Source organism: Pipistrellus hanaki, assembly GCF_964339955.1.
Source record: "Pipistrellus hanaki genome assembly, contig: scaffold_122, whole genome shotgun sequence".
Taxonomy (NCBI): Eukaryota; Metazoa; Chordata; class Mammalia; order Chiroptera; family Vespertilionidae; genus Pipistrellus; species Pipistrellus hanaki.
The window spans coordinates 12,949-30,689 of record NW_028182215.1 but is presented as its reverse complement, the minus strand read 5'-3'; the positions used below and the strand labels follow the sequence as shown (position 1 = coordinate 30,689).

The following is a 17,741-nucleotide window of genomic DNA, read 5'->3' as shown; positions in this document are numbered from 1 at the left end:
GGTCCCTGTCCCTGTCCCCGAAGCCGGTCCCTGTCCCTCTCCCTGGTCCCTGTCCCTGTTCCCGAACCCGGCCCCTGTCCCTCGCGCGCGAGGCCGTTATGACCCGGAGAGGCGGATTCTGTGGGAGGAATGGGTGGTGGTCAGAGGGGGGGTTCATTTACTTCACGTATCGGCTTCGGAGTATATTTCCATTGATTTCAGGCAGGAAGGGAGGGGGAGAGAGAGATGGAGTGCTGTTTGCAGTAAATCGAATCCGTGCGTGTGTGGCCGCTATGTTCTGGACGGAAGTTCAGCTTTTATGGCATCACAAATGGCCAGTACAGCCCGGCCAGGTGGCTCAGCGGGTGAGCATCGACCTAGGAACTGGGAGGTCGGGGTTCGATTCCCAGGCGGTGCACAGACCCAGGTTGCGGGCTCCATCCCCAGTGGGCGGCGTGCAGGAGGCAGGCGGTCCACGATTCTCTCTCATCGTGGATGTTTCTCTCTCTCTCTCTCTCTCTCTCTCTCTCTCTCTCTCTCTCTCTCTCTCTCTCTCTCTCCCTTCCTCTCTGACATCAGTAATATGTATATAATAGGACCAAGGTTTCACACCTGTACTTGGCTAAGGTCTGTGTACGTGTACGTGTGGCTCTGCGTGTGACACGTGGGGACAAGGCGGGGTCAGAAAGCACAGGGCTGCCGAAGCCGGTGTGGCTCCGCGGATGGAGCGTCAGCCTGCGGACTGAAAGGTCCGGATAGAGCGTCTGCCTGCGGCGGACGGAAGGGTCCCAGGTTCGATTCCGGTCAAGGGCACGGACCTTGGTTGCGGGCACATCCCCGGTGGGGGGGTGTGCAGGAGGCAGCCAATCAATACCTTTATCTTTGACTCTCTCTCCCTCTCCCTTCCTCTCTGTAAAAAAGCACACGGATATGTTTGAGGAAGCTTCCTTGTTTGTGCTGCTTGAGAGAGAGAGGAGAGGGGGATGGAGAGGGAGGGAGGAGGGAGATGGAGAAGGAGGGAGGAGGGAGATGGAGAGAGAGAGAGAAGAGGGAGATGGAGAGAGAGAGGAGAGGGAGATGGAGAGGGAGGGAGGAGGGAGATGGAGAGAGAGAGAAGAGGGGGATGGAGAAGGAGGGAGGAGGGAGATGGAGAGAGAGAGAGAAGAGGGAGATGGAGAGAGAGAGGAGAGGGAGATGGAGAGGGAGGGAGGAGGGAGATGGAGAGAGAGAGGAGAGGGAGATGGAGAGGGAGGGAGGAGGGAGATGGAGAGAGAGAGAAGAGGGGGATGGAGAAGGAGGGAGGAGGGAGATGGAGAGAGAGAGAGAGAAGAGGGAGATGGAGAGAGAGAGAAGAGGGGGATGGAGAGGGAGGGAGGAGGGAGGAGGGAGGAGGGAGGCGGGAGGGGGAGGGCGGGGAGAGAGGAGGGTGGTCCTCGAACCGGGGGGCCCCGTAGCCCCCGATCTAATTGCCCGAACATGACGCGGGGCCTGGGGCGTCTCAGCCTGACGGGCGTAATTGATCCCCAAACTCGGTCCCAGGCCGGCCGGCAGCTGCAGCACCGAGGCCCGGGGCTGATGGAAGCGGTTTTCCTTGTCTTTCTTTGGGCACAAAGGGGTCAGAGACATTAGCAAGTTAAAAGCCAGCGGGGGCCGGGGCTCGCCCCCCTGACCCCCGGGCCCCCCTAATCGGCTGCACATGTGGGCGGTTAGGGAACCGCGCGGGCGGGTCCGATGGCAGCGGGCGGGCGGGCAGGCGGGCGGGCGGAGGGAGGGCACGCAGACCCCAGCCCCGCCGGCCTGGGCCATGAGGGCGTCTGGCTCGGGGAGAGGGGGGGAGATGGGGGGACGCGGGGGGACGCGGGGAGAGTGGGCGGCCTGAGAGGGATTCGGCGGACGTCTGAACGGTAATTGCCGGTAATTGTGTTTGGGTTAGCGTCCGGGCTGTTATTTTTACGGCTGACACGGGGCGGCATGTGCTGCTCAGGCCCCCGGCCGCCGGGCGAGAGGCAGGTGTCAGAGGCGGCAGTGGGGCCGCCCAGGAGCTGAGGGCGGCCGGGGGTGGCCCCAATGGGCACGGGCTCCTGCTTTTTAAAATATATATATTTTATTGTTTTTTTACAGAGAGGAAGGGGGGAGAGAGAGAGTTAGAAACATCGATGAGCTGAAACCCGTGTGGCTCCGTGGATAGAGCATCGAGCTGCAGACTGAAGGGTCCCGGGTTCGATTCCGGTCAAGGGCGTGTACCTTGGTGGCAGGCACATCCCCAGTGGGGGGTGTGCAGGAGGCAGCTGGTCGATGTTTCTCTCTCACCGACGTTTCTGCGTCTCTATCTCTCTCCCTTCCTCTCTGTGAAAAGCCAATAAAATATATTTAAAAAAAGAATTTAAAAAATAAATAAATAAAAAAAGAAACCTCGATGAGAAACATCCGTCAGCTGCCTCCTGCACACCTCCCACTGGGGATGTGCTCTGGTCCATGTACCCTTGACCGGAATCGGACCTGGGACTCCTCAGTCCTTAGGCCGACGCTCTATCCACTGAGCCGCACCAACCTGGGCCCATTGAACGTTTCCATAGTAGACACACCAGTGCCATTTTGTTTCCTTCTTAATGGCAATTTTGGGGAACAGCACACGACGTTATGTGTACTGACGAGTGTTTCTGAGTTCTCCCCTGTTTCTTATCTCTCTCTCTCTCTCTCTCCCTGACACGCACAGATATAAAATAATAAAAGCAGCCGAAACCGGTGTGGCTCAGTGGATAGAGCGTCAGCCTGCGGACTGAAAGGTCCCAGGTTCGATTCCGGTTAAGGGCACGTGCCTTGGTTGCGGGCACATCCCCGGTGGGGAGTGTGCAAGAGGCAGCTAGCTGGTTGATGTTTCTCTCTCATCGACATTTCTAGCTCTCTCTCTCTCTCTCTCTCTCTCCCTTCCTCTCTGTAAAAAATCAATAAAATTTATTAAATAATAATAATAATAATAATAATAATAAAAGCAATCCTCCGAACAGTTGAAGCAGGAAACCTCCACCGCCCCCCACTCCGCCTGCCTCCCAGTAGAAAGGGGGCCCCCTCTGCCCCCCGAACCCCCCGCCCCACACTTCCCGAGCCCTTTCTCCGGCGGCGCTCGGCGGGAACCTTCCAGAAGTTAGAACCGTGTTTGCGTCGCTCCCCGCCCCCCCCTCCTCCCCATGACTCGCCGCTGTCTATTCTCGATGAAATTGATGTCAAAAAGGGATTATATATTTCCCGCGGCAAATAGAAGGCTGCCCTCGGCTCCCCGCGGAGGACATGCACCCCTTTAATCATGCTTTTCCTCTCGGGGCATTGAAATCTCCCGTCACCAAGGACAACACCATAAATAAAAGCCGCGTACGCGTCGCCGTGGGTGGGTTTTCTCTCTCTCTCCTCTCTCTTCTTCTTCTTCTCCACCTGCCGGTCCGCCGCCCGAGCCCGGCCGGGGGAGAGAGAGAGAGAGAGCCGGTGGGACGTGGAGATTTATAATCATTTATTACGGGCGGCCGGAGAGAGGGACGGGGGCGGCGGGGAGGGAACAGGCGCGCGAGGCACATACATCCATACGCGGGGCGCCGGGCGGGTAAATGAAAAGCAAAGTGAATCTCTGTGTCTTGTCATAAAGTAATGGGCGCCGAGCGGTGTTATTCATCGCCGGAGCCAAGATGCATGGACTGGCCGCCCCGCGCCGGCAGTGCCCGCGCGCTGATGGATGGCCGGCGGCCGGAAGTGGCCCGGCTCCACATAACGGTATCGTTAGGCCCGCGGCGCGGCCCGGAGCGGCCCATAAAGCTTTATGGCCGGCGGGCGGCTGTGATTTAGCCGCGCGTGGCCGCTAATGCAGTACCTGGGGCCGCGGGGGCTTCTGTAGCCGCCGTTTACGAGGCCCTGAGGGAGTCCATGCCCCCGGGGGCCGCGGCAGCCACTCATCCCCACGGCGGGGGGGACGGAAGGGGGGGGAGGCAGGGGTTCGAGCGGGGGGGGGGGGCAAAATTCCAGGAGAGGCGGACTGTGGCCGTTCCCACACCCACATCCCCCCCCAGGAACGGGAGGCCCGTCCGGTTGCTGTTGTGATCTAGAAAAGGGACTCTCCAGCCCTGGCCGAGGTGGCTCAGTGGTTAGATGGGGTCCCGGGTTCGATTCTACCGTGTTTCCCCGAAAATAAGACCTCCTCCGAAAATCAGACCGACTTACAGGTTTCCTTCTGAGTGAACTAGAAGGCATCCCCCCCGAAAATAAGGCCCCCCCCCCCCAAGGCTAAACATGAGAGATTTGGTCCACGGATTCTGAAAGAAATGGAGTCACAGGAAATTCACCGGGAAATCCAGGAGCTGGATGGTTAGGATGATGTTCCAGAAGAGGATGACATGATTGTCATTGAATAAATGAGTCAATTCTTGATCCTGTAGGATTCACAGTGTGTCTGGTTTGTGTTGACAACGACCGTCCTGCCGTACCGTACACAGGGAATACATTTCCTTTGTTTTCATTTAACCATAAATGTGTACCGTGTTCTTCTTCATGGGAACATAAGACATCCCCTGAAAATAAGACCTGGCGCGTCTTTGGGAGCAAACACTAACATAAGACACTGTCTTATTTTCGGGGAAACAGGGCGGTTGAGGGCATAGGCCTGGGTGGCAGCCTGAGGCGGGGGGGGGGGGGTCTGTGGGATCCCCGGGCGTGTGCGTGCCCGACACGGAAACACGCAGAGAGCCCGGCCCGTCACGCTGAGGGCAGTGCGGCCTGTGGTCTCGGGGGCGAAGGTCCGGAGCCGGCGAAGGGCCGCGGCTTCGCGTTAACATTTAACCGGCGGCAGAGCCACGCCGTGTTGCAATTCTCCTAACGCAATGCCGTCCCCGTGCCCGGCCAGGGCAGGTGCTCAGTAAACACGGCCCAGGGCCATCTCTCTCCCTCCCTCCTTTTTTCCTTTTAAACAAGTTTGTATAGATGTCAGAGAGAGGGAGGGAGGGAGAGAGAGAGAGAGAGAGAGAGAGAGAGAGAGAGAGAGAGAAACGTCCACGATGAGGGAGAATCATCGAATCATCCATCAGCTGCCTCCTGCACACCCCCCACTGGGGATGTGCCCGCCACCAAGGTCCATGCCCTTGACCGGAATTGAACCCGGGACCCTTCAGTCCCCAGGCCAATGCTCTATCCACTGGGCCACACCGGCCGGGGCAAAAACTCTTTAAATTCTGTCCTGAAGTTCCTCCTCACGTCCTGGGCCCCACCGCCCGCTGGTTCCAGCCTGAAAGTGGATACAAGAGTGAACTGGGCCGAAACCAGTCCAGCTCCGTGGATAGAGCGTAGGCCTGTGGGACTGAAAGGTCCCGGGTTCGATTCCGGTCAAGGGCATGTACCCTGGTTGCGGGCAACATCCCCAGTGGTGGGGAGGGGTGCAGGAGGCAGCTGATGGATGTTTCTCTCCCATCGATGTTTCTAGCTCTCTATCCCTCTCCCTTCCTCTCTGTAGAAAATCAATTAAAAAAAAATATATATATATATTAAAAAAAGAGTGAATCAGCTTCATCTTCCCCCCAGGCCAGCCCCGCCTCCCCTCGGTCACAGCTGGGTGAGCTGACCCCCAGGGAGCCTCCCGAGGGGTCCTGTTTTGCATGACAGACGCCTGCGTGGAGCCAGGTGTGGCCACGGAGCTCGGCTCCCTGGGCCGTTATAATTATCTCTCGCGTCAGCGAGAGGGAGGGAAGGGCAGGCCAGCCGCCCCCGCCCGAGGCCACAGAACCAGTTTGCGGTGGAGCTGGAGTCACCGCCTGGAGGTGCTGAGACTCGGGGAAGGCGTGTGTGTGTGTGTGCGTGCGTGTGCATGCGTGTGCGTGTGAATGTATGCATATGTGTGTGAATGTGTGTGGGTGTGCATGCATGTGTGTGTGCATGTGTGTGTGTGAAAATGTAGGCTCCTGGGCCCCTAATTCACAGCCAGACCAGGGAGGGAGAGGTGAGATGACTCATTAGATTTTTTTCTTTTTTTAAATTTCAGAAAGGGGAGAGGGAGAGAGAGACAGAAACATCTGTGATGAGCGAGAAGCATTGCTCGGCTGCCTCCTGCACCTCCCCCCACCCCACCACTAGGGATCGAGACCAAACCCCGGGCATGTGCCTGGGGCCCTTCAGTCAGGAGGCCGATGCTCTACCCACTGAGCCACATGAGGGCTGAGATTCACTCTAAGTAAACACATTTACATCTTCTTTTGTTCCAATGTATTGTAGTCTTTAAAAACAAAACAAAACACCACATTATTTTTTATTGATTTCAGAAAAGAAGGGAGAGGGGGAGAGAGAGAGAGAGAGAGAGAGAGAGAGAGAGAGAGAGAGAGAAACATCCATGATGAGAATCACTGATCAGCTGCCTCCTGAACGCCCCCCCCCCCCACCAGTGGGGGATCGAACCCACAATCTGGGCACGTGCCCCCAACTGGAATCGAACCCGGGACCCTTCAGCCCACAGGCCAACGCTCCGTCCACCGAGCCGCACCGGCCGGGGCTGCAGTCTCCGTATGAGACAGCGGGACTGGAGGAAAACCTCCCAGCGGGGTCCCCAGGTCACGTCCAGGTTTCCTGCGTCCGTCGGACACGCAGCCCCAGCCTCCCACAGGCTCTGTCCCCGTCTCCACGGCAACCTGCCGCAGGGGCCACCGCCCCCCCCCCCCCCCCCCCCCCGGGGTCCTGCCGGGAACGGCTGCTGCGGCCTCACCTGGGTCTGACTCACCTGCCTCCCTCCCGGCCTTCCCCACCAGGAAGCCAGGGATCCCTTCCCTGTTATTTTCCTACACATTTCCCCTCGATTTTTTTTTTAAATTATAGATATCTTTATTGATTTCAGAGCGGGAGAGGGAGAGAGAGAGAGAAACATCCACGAGGAGAGAGAACCGTCGATCCGCTGCCCCCTGCACGCCCCTTCCCCCTCCCCCACTGGGGACGGAGCCCGCAGCCCGGGCCTGCGGCCTGACCAGGAATCGAACCCTGACCTCCAGGTTCAGAGGTCGATGCTCAGCCCGGAGCCAGGCGGGCCGCCCGCGGGGCAGGCTCATGGTTTGAAAAAGAACAAGCGCCCGTAGCATTGCGCCCGGCGCGCACGGACGGACAGGCGTGCGGGAAATGGCGATGGTGACAAGGCCGTTCGGCTGAGGGGTGCCCTCGCCCTGCGGTCGGCAAACCGCGGCTCCAGAGCCACCGGCGGCTCTCAGGCCCCTGGAGGGCGGCTCTTCCACAGAACACCACGGCCCGGGCGGGTCTGTGTGGGAGACGTGGCGTCCGGAGACGTTTACGTTTAAACAACGTGGCCCTCCGGAGACATGTCCGTCGTGGTGCTGTTGGTGTCTGGCTCTGTGGACTCATGACTTTGCCGACCACGGGCCTAGCAGACTTGGGGGGGGGGGGGCGGGGAGAGGGGAAGGGGAGATGGTGTGTTTCCCAGCAATACCGGAGACACAGCTGGGCCCTCACTGTGTGGCTCAGTGGATAAGGCCTTGGCCTGCAGACGTAAGGGTCCCGGGTTCGATTCCGGCCAAGGGCAGGTTCCTCCCTGGTCGGCGTGCGTGCAGGAGGCAGCCCATCGATGTTTCTCTGTCTCTCCTTCTCTCTAAAAATCAGTGGGAGCCCTAACCCGTGTGGTTCCGCGGATAGAGCGCCGGCCTGCAGATTCAAGGGTCCCAGGTTCGATTCCGGTCAAGGGCATGGACCTTGGTTGCGGGCACATCTCTGGTGGAGGGTGTTCAGGAGGCAGCGGGTCAATGTTTCTCTCTCATGGATGCTTCTGACTCTCCCTCTCCCTTCCTCTCTGTAAAAAAAAAAAAAAATCAATAAAATATAAAAAAATTTTGCAAGTTGTATACCAAAAAATTCTAGAATGTATGAAGATGTCCTGCCAATCATTAGACTAAACAAAAAATTAAAAAAAAAAAAAAAAAAAAGGAAAAGAAAAAAGAAATACGGATGCCTCCTGGCTGTTCTGCGATTACTTTGATGACCTTTTCCGAGTTTGAATTTTCTCCCTGAGACGGGCACACTGTTTTTAAAAATATATATATTATTATTATTATCATTATTATTATTATTATTATTATTTTTTTTTACAGAGAGGAAGGGGGAGGGATAGAGAGCTAGAGACATCGATGTGCCCGCAACCAAGGTCCATGCCCTTGACCGGAACCGAACCTGGGACCCTTCAATCCGCAGGCCGACGCTCTTATCCACTGAGCCGCACCGGTTCCGGCGATTTTTCTAACATTCCCTGTACTCAGGGTTGGCATTTTTATTTTCTAATTTGAAGGAACACCGAATAGCAGCCCCCTTCTCTCCCCCCCCCCCCCACCGCCTCCCCTACCACCACCGCCTCCCCTACCTCCACCGCCTCCCCTCTTCGGCGTGGGCCGCCCGTTCTCTCACAGATGCCCGAGGCACCGCTGCTAACGCTGAGAAATAGGGAACTAAATCGACCTTGATGAAGTGTGTCTTCTTCTGTCTCTGCCGGGAAGTTTATTCCGGGGGCCGCGGCGGCGGCGGCAGGCAGGCATGATGGGCGCTAACGGCTGCCCCCCCCTCCGCCCCGGGGAGCGGGCCTGTCCGTCTTCCTGATGGATGGAGTGCGCGCCCCGAGGTGAGTCTGCTGGGGTGCTCAAGGCTGACGCGGCCGCGCTGACAGGCTTCTCATCTTGATCACCGAGGGGCCCGAGCCGGCTGGCTGCCGTCCCGCCCGCGCCCGCGGCTGCCCTTCACGGCTGGGCTGGCCAGTCTGCCGCCCGCTCCCCATCAAACACTGTCTCCCCGCCGGGAGGGCGGGCGGGGGAGGCCTCACTCCTCAGGGGCGTCCGCTCCTATGTTACCGGCGCCTGAAGCTGGCGAGTTCTTTTTTTTCTTTTTTTTAATATATTCTATTGATTTTTAAAAATATATATTTTATTGATTTTTTTTTTTACAGAAAGGAAGGAGAGAGATAGAGAGCTAGAAACGTCGATGAGAGAGAAACATCGGCCAGCTGCCTCTTGCACACCCCCACCCAGGATGTGCCCGCAACCAATGTACATGCATGCCCTTGACCGGAATCGAACCCGGGACCTTTCAGTCCGCAGACTGACGCTCTACCGCTGAGCCAAACCGGTTTCGGCCTCTATTGATTTTTTACAGAGAGGAAGAGAGAGGGATAGAGAGCTAGAAACGTCGATGAGAGAGAAACATCGACCAGCTGCCTTCTGCACACCCCCCACTGGGGATGTGCCCGCAGCCAAGCTCCATGCCCTTGACCAGAATCGAACCTGGGACCTTTCAGTCCGCAGGCCGGCGCTCTATCCACTGAGCCACACCGGTTTTGGCGAAGCTGGTGAATTCTTGGTCCTCCCTGTTCACACTGGGCTCAGTCCCACCGCCGGCCCCAGGGGCAGAGGGGCGGGCGCCTGAGCGAGCTGCGGGAGCTAGGAAAACACGGGTATGTTTTGTCCCCACAAGCTCAGTCCCTCCGGCCTGGGACGTCCTCGAGCAGACACTCAGGAGGAGGCCCAGGAGAACGCAGGAATCACCGTCAGGGTTTCAGTGGGGACAGGCCTCAGGGAGGTCATGTATGATGGAACCGTGAGCTTGTATGTAGCTGGGCGTTTTGCCACGGACATGGGCTTGGGGCGGGAGAAAACACGCTATGTACACACAGGATGGTCACCGTTCTAGTGTGTATCAATGCCGTGTGTGTGTGGGGAGGCAAGTTATGGGGTTCGATTTTTAAAAAATTTATTTTATTGATTTTTTTACAGAGAGGAATTGAGAGGGATAGTTAGAAACATCGATGAGAGTCATCGATCCGCTGCCTCCTGCACGCGCCCCTCTGGGGATGTGCCTGCAACCAAGGTCCACGCCCTTGACCGAAATCAAACCTGGGACCTTTCAGTCTGCAGGCTGATGCTCTACCCACTGAGCCACACCGGTTTTGGCCAGGGTTCGATTTTTGCATCCTTCCTGGGACTTTTGCAGCCTTGGGGACAGGAGGCACTGAGGCTGGGTTTTTGGGGATGAAGATTGGGTTTTTGGGGATTGGGCTTGGATTTCAAGGGGTGACTTGGTCCTGGTCCCCCTTTTGCACGGGTTCCTCGGGGTGCTGCTCTTCTGGGGGAGGGCGGAGAGGATCCTGGGGATGGGTTTCCGCAGGTGTCACCCCGGGGTGGGGTGCCAGGCGGCACGTGGCCAGGCCCCAGCCTCGGGCCCAGACCCAGCAGGTGTGGGGCTGACACGCCGCGGATGCCCGCACGTGGGCGAGCTTTGCAGCCGCACCTGGGCCGCCGCCTTTCCTGCGCCTCCAGGCGGGCTGGCAGCGAGACAAGTTTTTTTTTTTTTCTTCTCTTTATTCTTTTCGCAGCGGGACCGCTATCTGGGGCTTTTCCTGCAGATGCAGAAGGCCGCGCGCCACGAGGGCGCCCACCATGTGATTCACCATCAACCGGAGCCTCCGGGGCTCCGATGGCTTCCAGGGGGCGCCCCCCGGGGCTCCGAGGCGGAGGGAGGCCCTCGCAGGGGCCCGGGTTCGGATCCCGCCCCTGGATGCATTGCATACGGTACAGGGGAGCGCGCCCCGCCGTCCCCCCGTGCGTGCGGGCCTCAGTTTCCCCGCCAGCCCCCGGCCCGCAGCCCGCAGCCTGCACGCGCCGCCCCGCCCGCCGGACATCCCGCCCCCGGGGGGCTGCCCACCTCGCGGGCGCCTTTCCGCACACCACGCCTGTCCGTCAACCGCCGCCCACCAATCAGGCCGCGCCTGCCGCCAAGGGGGTCCCTCAGGCCACGCCCCCTCTCCCTTAGCAGCTCCCGGGAGGGCTGCCCACCTCCCGGGTGCCTTTCCGCACTGGGGCCTGTCTGTCAACCGCCGCCCACCAATCAGGCCGCTCGAGCTTCCGAGAGGGTCCCGCAGGCCACGCCCCCTCTCCCCCAGCAGCCCCCGGGGGGCTGCCCACCTCGCGGGCGCCTTTCCGCACACACGCCTGTCCATCAAACCGCCGCCTACCAATCAGGACGCGCCGGCCGCCGAGGGGGTCCCGCGGGCCACGCCCCCACTCCCCCAGCAGCCCCCGGGGGCCGCCGGCCCCGGCGCCCAACCGCCCCGGCGGTGATCGACAGGCGGGCGGGCGGGCGGGCGGAAGCCGCGGCGCCTGCGCACTGGGTGGGCGCAGCGCTCCCCTCGGGCCGGGCCGGCGGCTCCCAGCAGCCCCCGCGCCGCGCCTGCGCAGAGCGGGGGAGGCTTTTAATTCCATTGTGGGGCGGACGGCGTTATTTTTATTAACCGGAGGCGGCGGCGGCGGCGCGGCGGCGGCGGCGGGACCGTAAGTGCGGGCGGCGCGGGCGGGGCCGGGCCGGGCCGGGCCGGGCGGGCGGGGGCGGCGCGGGCGGCCGGGCGGGCGGCCGGGCGGGGCGGGCGCCCCCGCGGCCCGGCCCCAGCGCCTCTCCGTCCTCTCCCTCCGCAGCCAGGCCTCGCCGCCCGGGCATGAGAGTCGGCGGCGGGCTCGCCAGCGGCGGCGGCTCCGGCGGCTCCGGCGGCGGCCGGCGGGCGGAGATGGAGCCCGGCTTCCCGCAGGGCCTCGTCATGTTCAACCACCGGCTGCCCCCGGTCGCCAGCTTCGCCCGGCCGGCCGCCCCCCCCGCGGCCTGCGCGCTCGGCCCGCCCGCGGCCCCCGCCGAGCCGCCGCCGCCGCCGGACGTGACTTTCAAGAAGGAGCCGGCGGCCTCCTCCTCCGCCGCCGCCGCCGCCGCCTCCTCGGCGGGCGCGGCCTTCCCCGCGGCGCCGCGCACCCCGTGGGGCTTCCTGCAGCCGCTCGTGAGCATCAAGCAGGAGAAGCCGGCCGACCCCGACGAGCCGCCGCCGCCGCACCCGCACCCGCACCACCACCACCACCACCACCACCACCACCACCCGCCCTTCGGCGGCCTGTTCGCCGGCGCCGAGGAGCGCGGGCCCGGCCTGGCCGGCGACCCGGGCGGCCCCGGCGTCATCCAGGACCTGAGCTCAGTCCTGCACCCGCAGCCGCCGCCGCCCGCCCCGCACCCGCACCCCCGCGACGGCCTGCTGGGCGCCGAGGAGCCCAAGCCGGACCACACGCACGGCAAGAAGGCCAAGCGGCCCAAGCCGGAATCTCAGGGAACCAAAGCCAACAAGCGGAAGGCGCCCGGGGGTGCGTCGTCCTCCTCCTCCTCCTCCTCCTCCTCCTCCTCCTCCAAGCCGGGCCTGGCCGCCCCCGGAGGAGCCGCGGCCGCCGCCGACGGGGAGGCCACCGTGCTGTCGCCCAGCCAGAAGCCGCACGTCTGCGACCACTGCAGCGCGGCCTTCCGCAGCTCCTACCACCTGCGCCGCCACGTCCTCATCCACACGGGCGAGCGGCCCTTCCAGTGCGGCCAGTGCCACATGGGCTTCATCCAGAAGTACCTGCTGCAGCGGCACGAGAAGATCCACAGCCGCGAGAAGCCCTTCGGCTGCGACCAGTGCAGCATGAAGTTCATCCAGAAGTACCACATGGAGCGGCACAAGCGCACGCACAGCGGCGAGAAGCCCTACAAGTGCGACACCTGCCAGCAGTTCTTCTCCCGGACCGACCGGCTGCTCAAGCACCGGCGCACCTGCGGGGAGGCCGGGGCCAAGGGCGCCCCCGGTGGCGGCGGCGAGCCGGGCCCCGCGGTCCCCCCGGGCGCCGCGCCGGGCAGCCTGGCCGCGCTGTCTCAGGGAAGCGGGGGCGGCTCATCCAGGAGGAAGTCCAAGGCCAAGAGCGCGGCCGCCGCCGCCGCCGAGAATAAGGAGCATAAGGCGGGCAAGGCGGGCGAGCCGCCGCTGGCCAGCGGCCTGGGCATGCAGACCTACTCGGTGGAGATGCCTGCCCTGTCGCCGGGCGGGGGCGTGCTGGGCGGCGGCGGCCTCGACGAGCTGCAGAGGAGGGTGCCAAAGCTCATCTTCAAGAAGGGAGGCCGGAAGGGCGCCGACAAGAGCTACCTGAACTTCGTGGCGCCGCTGCCCGAGCTGGTGGGGCCCAAGGCGCTGTCCGGGAAGCCAGGCGGCGGCCTGGGCGTGGCCGGGGGCGCCGGGTCCGAGGCCCTGGGCGGCCTGCTCCAGGGCGGCGGCGGCAAGCAGGGCCCGCTGAGCAGCTACGACGACGCCATGCAGTTCTCCAAGAAGCGGCGCTACCTGCCCTCCGCCGCCAGCAACAGTGCCTTCTCCGTCAGCGCGGGCCACATGGCCGCCCAGCCCTCCGTCATCCAGGCGGCCGGCGCCGGCGTGCTGGAGGGCGAGGCCCCGCTGGCGCTCATGGACGCGGACATCAAGGCCTGCCACGACAAGTCCGGCATCCCCGACGAGGTGCTGCAGAGCATCCTGGACCAGTACTCCGGCAAGGCCGAGAGCCAGAAGGAGGACCCCTTCGGCCTGGCCGAGCCCCGCGTGGACCTGCACGCCGCCGGGGAGCACGGGGAGCTGGCGCCCGAGGGCGGCCTGAGCCCCGGCGCCCAGGCCCCGCCCAGCGACAAGGCCCTGGTGCTGCAGGAGTACTCCAAATACCTCCAGCAGGCCTTCGAGAAGTCCACCAACGCCGGCTTCGCGCTCGGACACGGGTTCCAGTTCGTCAGCCTGGCCTCGCCCCTCCACAACCACTCGCTGTTCCCGGAGAAGCAGATCTACACTACGTCCCCCCTGGAGTGCGGCTTCGGCCAGTCTGTTACCTCAGTGTTGCCGTCCTCGTTGCCAAAGCCCCCTTTCGGGATGCTGTTCGGATCCCAGCCGGGCCTGTACCTGTCTGCTCTGGACGCCACCCACCAGCAGCTGACCCCTTCCCAGGAGCTGGACGATCTGATCGACTCCCAGAAGAACCTCGAGCCGTCCTCCGCCTTCCAGGCCTCATCTCAGAAGCTGCCGAGCCAGAAGGAGCAGCCGAAGGCCCTGGAGCCCTCCGCCAGCTTCCCGCTGCCCTCCCCGGAGCTCGCCGGCCCGCTGGACGCCCAGAAGGACCTGGAGCCGCGGGCCACCTACCAGATCGAGAACTTTGCACAGGCGTTCGGGTCTCAGTTCAAGTCGGGCGGCAGGGTGCCAATGACCTTCGTCAGTAACTCCAACGGCGAGGTGGACCACAGAGTCAGGACCGCGGTGTCCGATTTCTCAGGGTACACAGACATGATGGCCGACGGGGGCGAGCCGTGCAGCACGCGCGTCAAGACTCCCACCAGCCAGAGCTACAGGTAAGCCCCCGGGCGGCGGCCGGGGGGCCCAGGACGCGGCGTCTGTTTCGTTCCGAGAACACTGCCATTGGAATGTTTGTACACGATCCTCGTAAGAATAATGTAATGCCCTTTCAATGCAACTTTTCATATTTAGTTTATTTTGTTAGCGTGATTTTAGCTCTGTTTCTATTATGATTTTTAATCGAAATCGATAGATTCAAAATAGTTTGACATTCAAAAGTGACAACGTCTTAGCAATCAAATTTACATGTATAGAGATGGTCAGGGAATAGCCCAAAAGTTTTAAATGCAAAAAAAGTACAAAAAATAAAAAACCCAAAAAAGGGAGGAAAAAAAGAAAAAAAAAACGATGTAAAATACAGAACAAAAAAAAAAAAACTTTGTTGCTAGGATTAAGGTTATTCTAATTGCTTTACTCTCAGGAAAGTGTAATGACGCATGGGAACTCTGTACGCTGTCGCTGTGATGGAATATCCGGTTTACAGATGGTATGGTGTACGCTTCACCGTTCGAGTGAGGGATCGAAACATTTCACGTTGCTCTGTCTGGGCCGACAGGATCTCCGTTTCCCCGTCCGAGGAAGGGATCGAGAGAAAACATTTCAGATCGCTGATGCCGCCGTGTGCGGGCGGCCTCTTACTGTGCTCTGAGCTTCCACCACGTCCCCCCCGCCGGCAGGACAGAGCCCCCGGGGTCTCTGGTCCGAGCCCGGAACCATAGCTTTAATGAAAGAAGTCATAACTTTTAAAAAGCGCCCTCTCCCTGCCCGCCTCTGCCCGTCCCACCGACCGGCAGCTGGCGCTGGCCCAGGGTCGGAGCCGAGCGGGGTGCAGGGTTAGGACCCCGTTGGGGTGACTAGTTCTTTGGAATTGGGGGTGTGTGGTGTCACACGCAGCCCAGAGACATCTCCTCTGTTGCACGTCACCCACACTTCTGGGTGTCTGTGTTGTTTTTTTTTCTTTTTTCTTTTTCTTCTTCTAAACCGACCCTCTTTCTAACAGTTCTGGGCCCTCCTTGTCCTGACAGTTTCAGTTTTAGAACGAGCTACATTCCAATGAGCATTTCACAGGCCTGCGGCAGCCAAACACCAAACAGTAATGAGAGAGACACCTGCCACTCCCAGCGGGAACCACGGGGGAGCACCCCACGCAGGTCCTTACGCATCGTGACGCCCCACGTGCTGGGGCCGGAGCGCCGGCCGCGGTGGGGAATCCCAGCCGGTGCCGGAGCCAGCGGGAGGGCCGGCCCGCCTGCCCCCCAGTGACCTCAGAGCCCCTCGGCGGAGCCGCAGCCGAGCGCAGGGGCGCCCGTCAGTATTGTGCAGGGTCGGGGGGGTCGTGGGGAGGGACCTCGACTCGCCGCCCACCCGCATTGCCATTTGCAGCTGCTGGTGACCGGCTCTGCCCCAAACCACTCTCAGCCATTGTGTGTTTTTCCTGATTACGTTTTTACCGCCGGGCGTTGCTGCGGAGTTCCGTGTACTCTCGGTGGTGGTTCAGGCTCACGGCCCCCGGAAGCACCATGTTTGTTTGTTTGCCCCTCGTTGTGCAACCCGCCCGCCCCGGCTTCCATGGACGGTGCAGTCATTAACTTCTGTTACGAAAGCAGTGTTCGGGAAACGAGGGATTGTTAAGATGGTTACAGAATGCTAGTTTATTTCCCCCTGCCCCCTTTCCCCCCCTTAAGCGTGCTTCTGCCAGCTGAGGGTCACCTCGAGCCACTGCAGGATTCTTAGGGAAAAAAACGTGTTTAACCCTCTTACACCCACTCGGTTCTAAAGTCTGTATTTCTCATTTGGGGACGCGGTCCGGGCCTGGGGGTGCGGAGAGGGCCTTCCCGCCGGATCCACGATGTGCGGTCCCCCGCGTTTGTTTTATACAGGTTTTGGATTTCTCTAACTTTTATTGTGTGTACTGAAACTGCATATGTATTATTCTGATTGTTTGCTCTAGTTTACTACCAATAAAAGACCTTGTTAATCACAAAATCCGAAGAGAGGTGTCCTCTGCTTCCTGCCCGTCGTCACCTCTTCCAGATCTTTCTGTGCTGCGTTTCCCGCGGCGTCCACGCCTGTGGTGCGGCCTGCGGGCCGGGGCCGGCTCTGAGTGTCCCATGTTCCCGGGTTTCTCTGGAAACTGGTTGGCTGTTTTCATTGTGTCTGAGGGTCGCTGTATGAAAGCAGAGATTTAACGTGCGAGCTGGGACATGGGTTCTTGAATCGGGGTTCGCCATCCTACACATCATCCCAGAGGCTGTTGGCGCTTCATTCTGAGTTCCAGGATCTGTTGGTTCCGGCACATTTTTTTTTTTGCCTCTAAAAGGTTGTAATAAACACAAATACAAATGGTCCAGAGCATCTTCAGCTGGGAGAAAAGTATTGTACGTCCCAGGTCAGCAGTGTTGGGAACGGTGGGAAGTGGAGCTGTTAGAAGGGGGGACAGAGGGAGATACTGAAGACGCAGAGAAGGATTTACAGCTTAAACACGTTAACTGGAGAGGAAGGAGGAAAAGCTGTAGGTGGCTCCGTAAAACTGGGAGGAAATGGTGCTTTGAAATTCAGTGGCTGCGCATGTTCAGGGTAAAGATACAGGATGCCATTCTACGGGGACGATCAGGGCTTAGACTGAGCCCAACTGGGTTTCCCTGCAGCGGGACGTCCGGGCGTGAGGTGGGCTTTCTGGACCCCGCCCGGCAGGTGGAGGGGCCGACCCCCGGCTGGCACTGCTGGGGTCACAGGGAGGCCGGAGCGTGGGCACAGGACACCCTCGCTCCCGAGTTCATCCGACTGCGGCCCGCGCTCCAGAGCGGGGTCTGAGTGCAGACTCCCATCTGGGTGCTCACGGCGTCTCTGACGGACGGGCACAGCGCGCCTTTAAGATCCCGGGGGGCGCTGTGCGGGCCCCGGCGGCAGGCAGGCTGCGTGGGGCCCTCCGGCCGGTCCCGGGACGTTTGCTCGGGGGCCGGCCCTTCCCGGCAGCGGGAGAGCCGTGTCCGCCCGCCCACCCGCCGTGGCCTGCGCTGCGGGGAGGGCTGTGGGAGCGCCCGGGTGTCCAGCCTCCTCCGTGGCCACTGAAAACGGACAGCGGCACCTCAGCAGCCGCTGGGAAATCGGCTGTCCTCGCCTGGGTCAGAAAACCATAAAACGCCCCTCGTGAGGTGATGGCTTTGAACGAGATTATTACCAGGAAGGGGGCATTCCACTCTTTTTAAAAAATATATATATTTTTATTGATTTCAGAGAGGCAAGGAGGGAGAGGGAGAACCACCCACGATGAGAGAGCATCATGGACCGGCTGCCTCCTGCACGCCCCACCCTGGGGATGGAGCCCGCCACCCGAAAGTGTGCCCTCGACCAGGATCAAACCTGGGACCCTTCAGCCCTCGGGCCGACGCTCTACCCACTGAGCCGCACCGGGGGGGTGGGGGTGTGGGGGGAGCCACACGGAGCCACGAAGGGATTTCCGCTTGCTTGGTCCCTGCTGGCTTTTTAAAAAGAAACAAGGTGTGCACTGCACGTGAGCGTGCCCCTTCGGCCGGTC

General features: G+C 60.9%; 1 protein-coding gene across 1 annotated transcript; it reads left to right on the top strand.

Moving 5' to 3' along the window:
• The first annotated feature begins 11,357 nt into the window (after positions 1–11,357).
• Positions 11,358–16,195, top strand: ZNF281 (zinc finger protein 281). The gene has a single exon (XM_084907499.1). It carries the CDS (start codon positions 11,471–11,473, stop codon positions 14,201–14,203), a length of 2,733 nt encoding a protein of 910 aa, XP_084763625.1. The 5' UTR covers positions 11,358–11,470; the 3' UTR covers positions 14,204–16,195.
• The last annotated feature ends 1,546 nt before the right edge of the window (positions 16,196–17,741 follow it).

Bases quoted from the DNA above. Each gene is read 5' to 3' on its own strand.
- ZNF281 (XM_084907499.1), top strand. From the start codon at position 11,471: ATGAGAGTCGGCGGCGGGCTCGCCAGCGGCGGCGGCTCCGGCGGCTCC.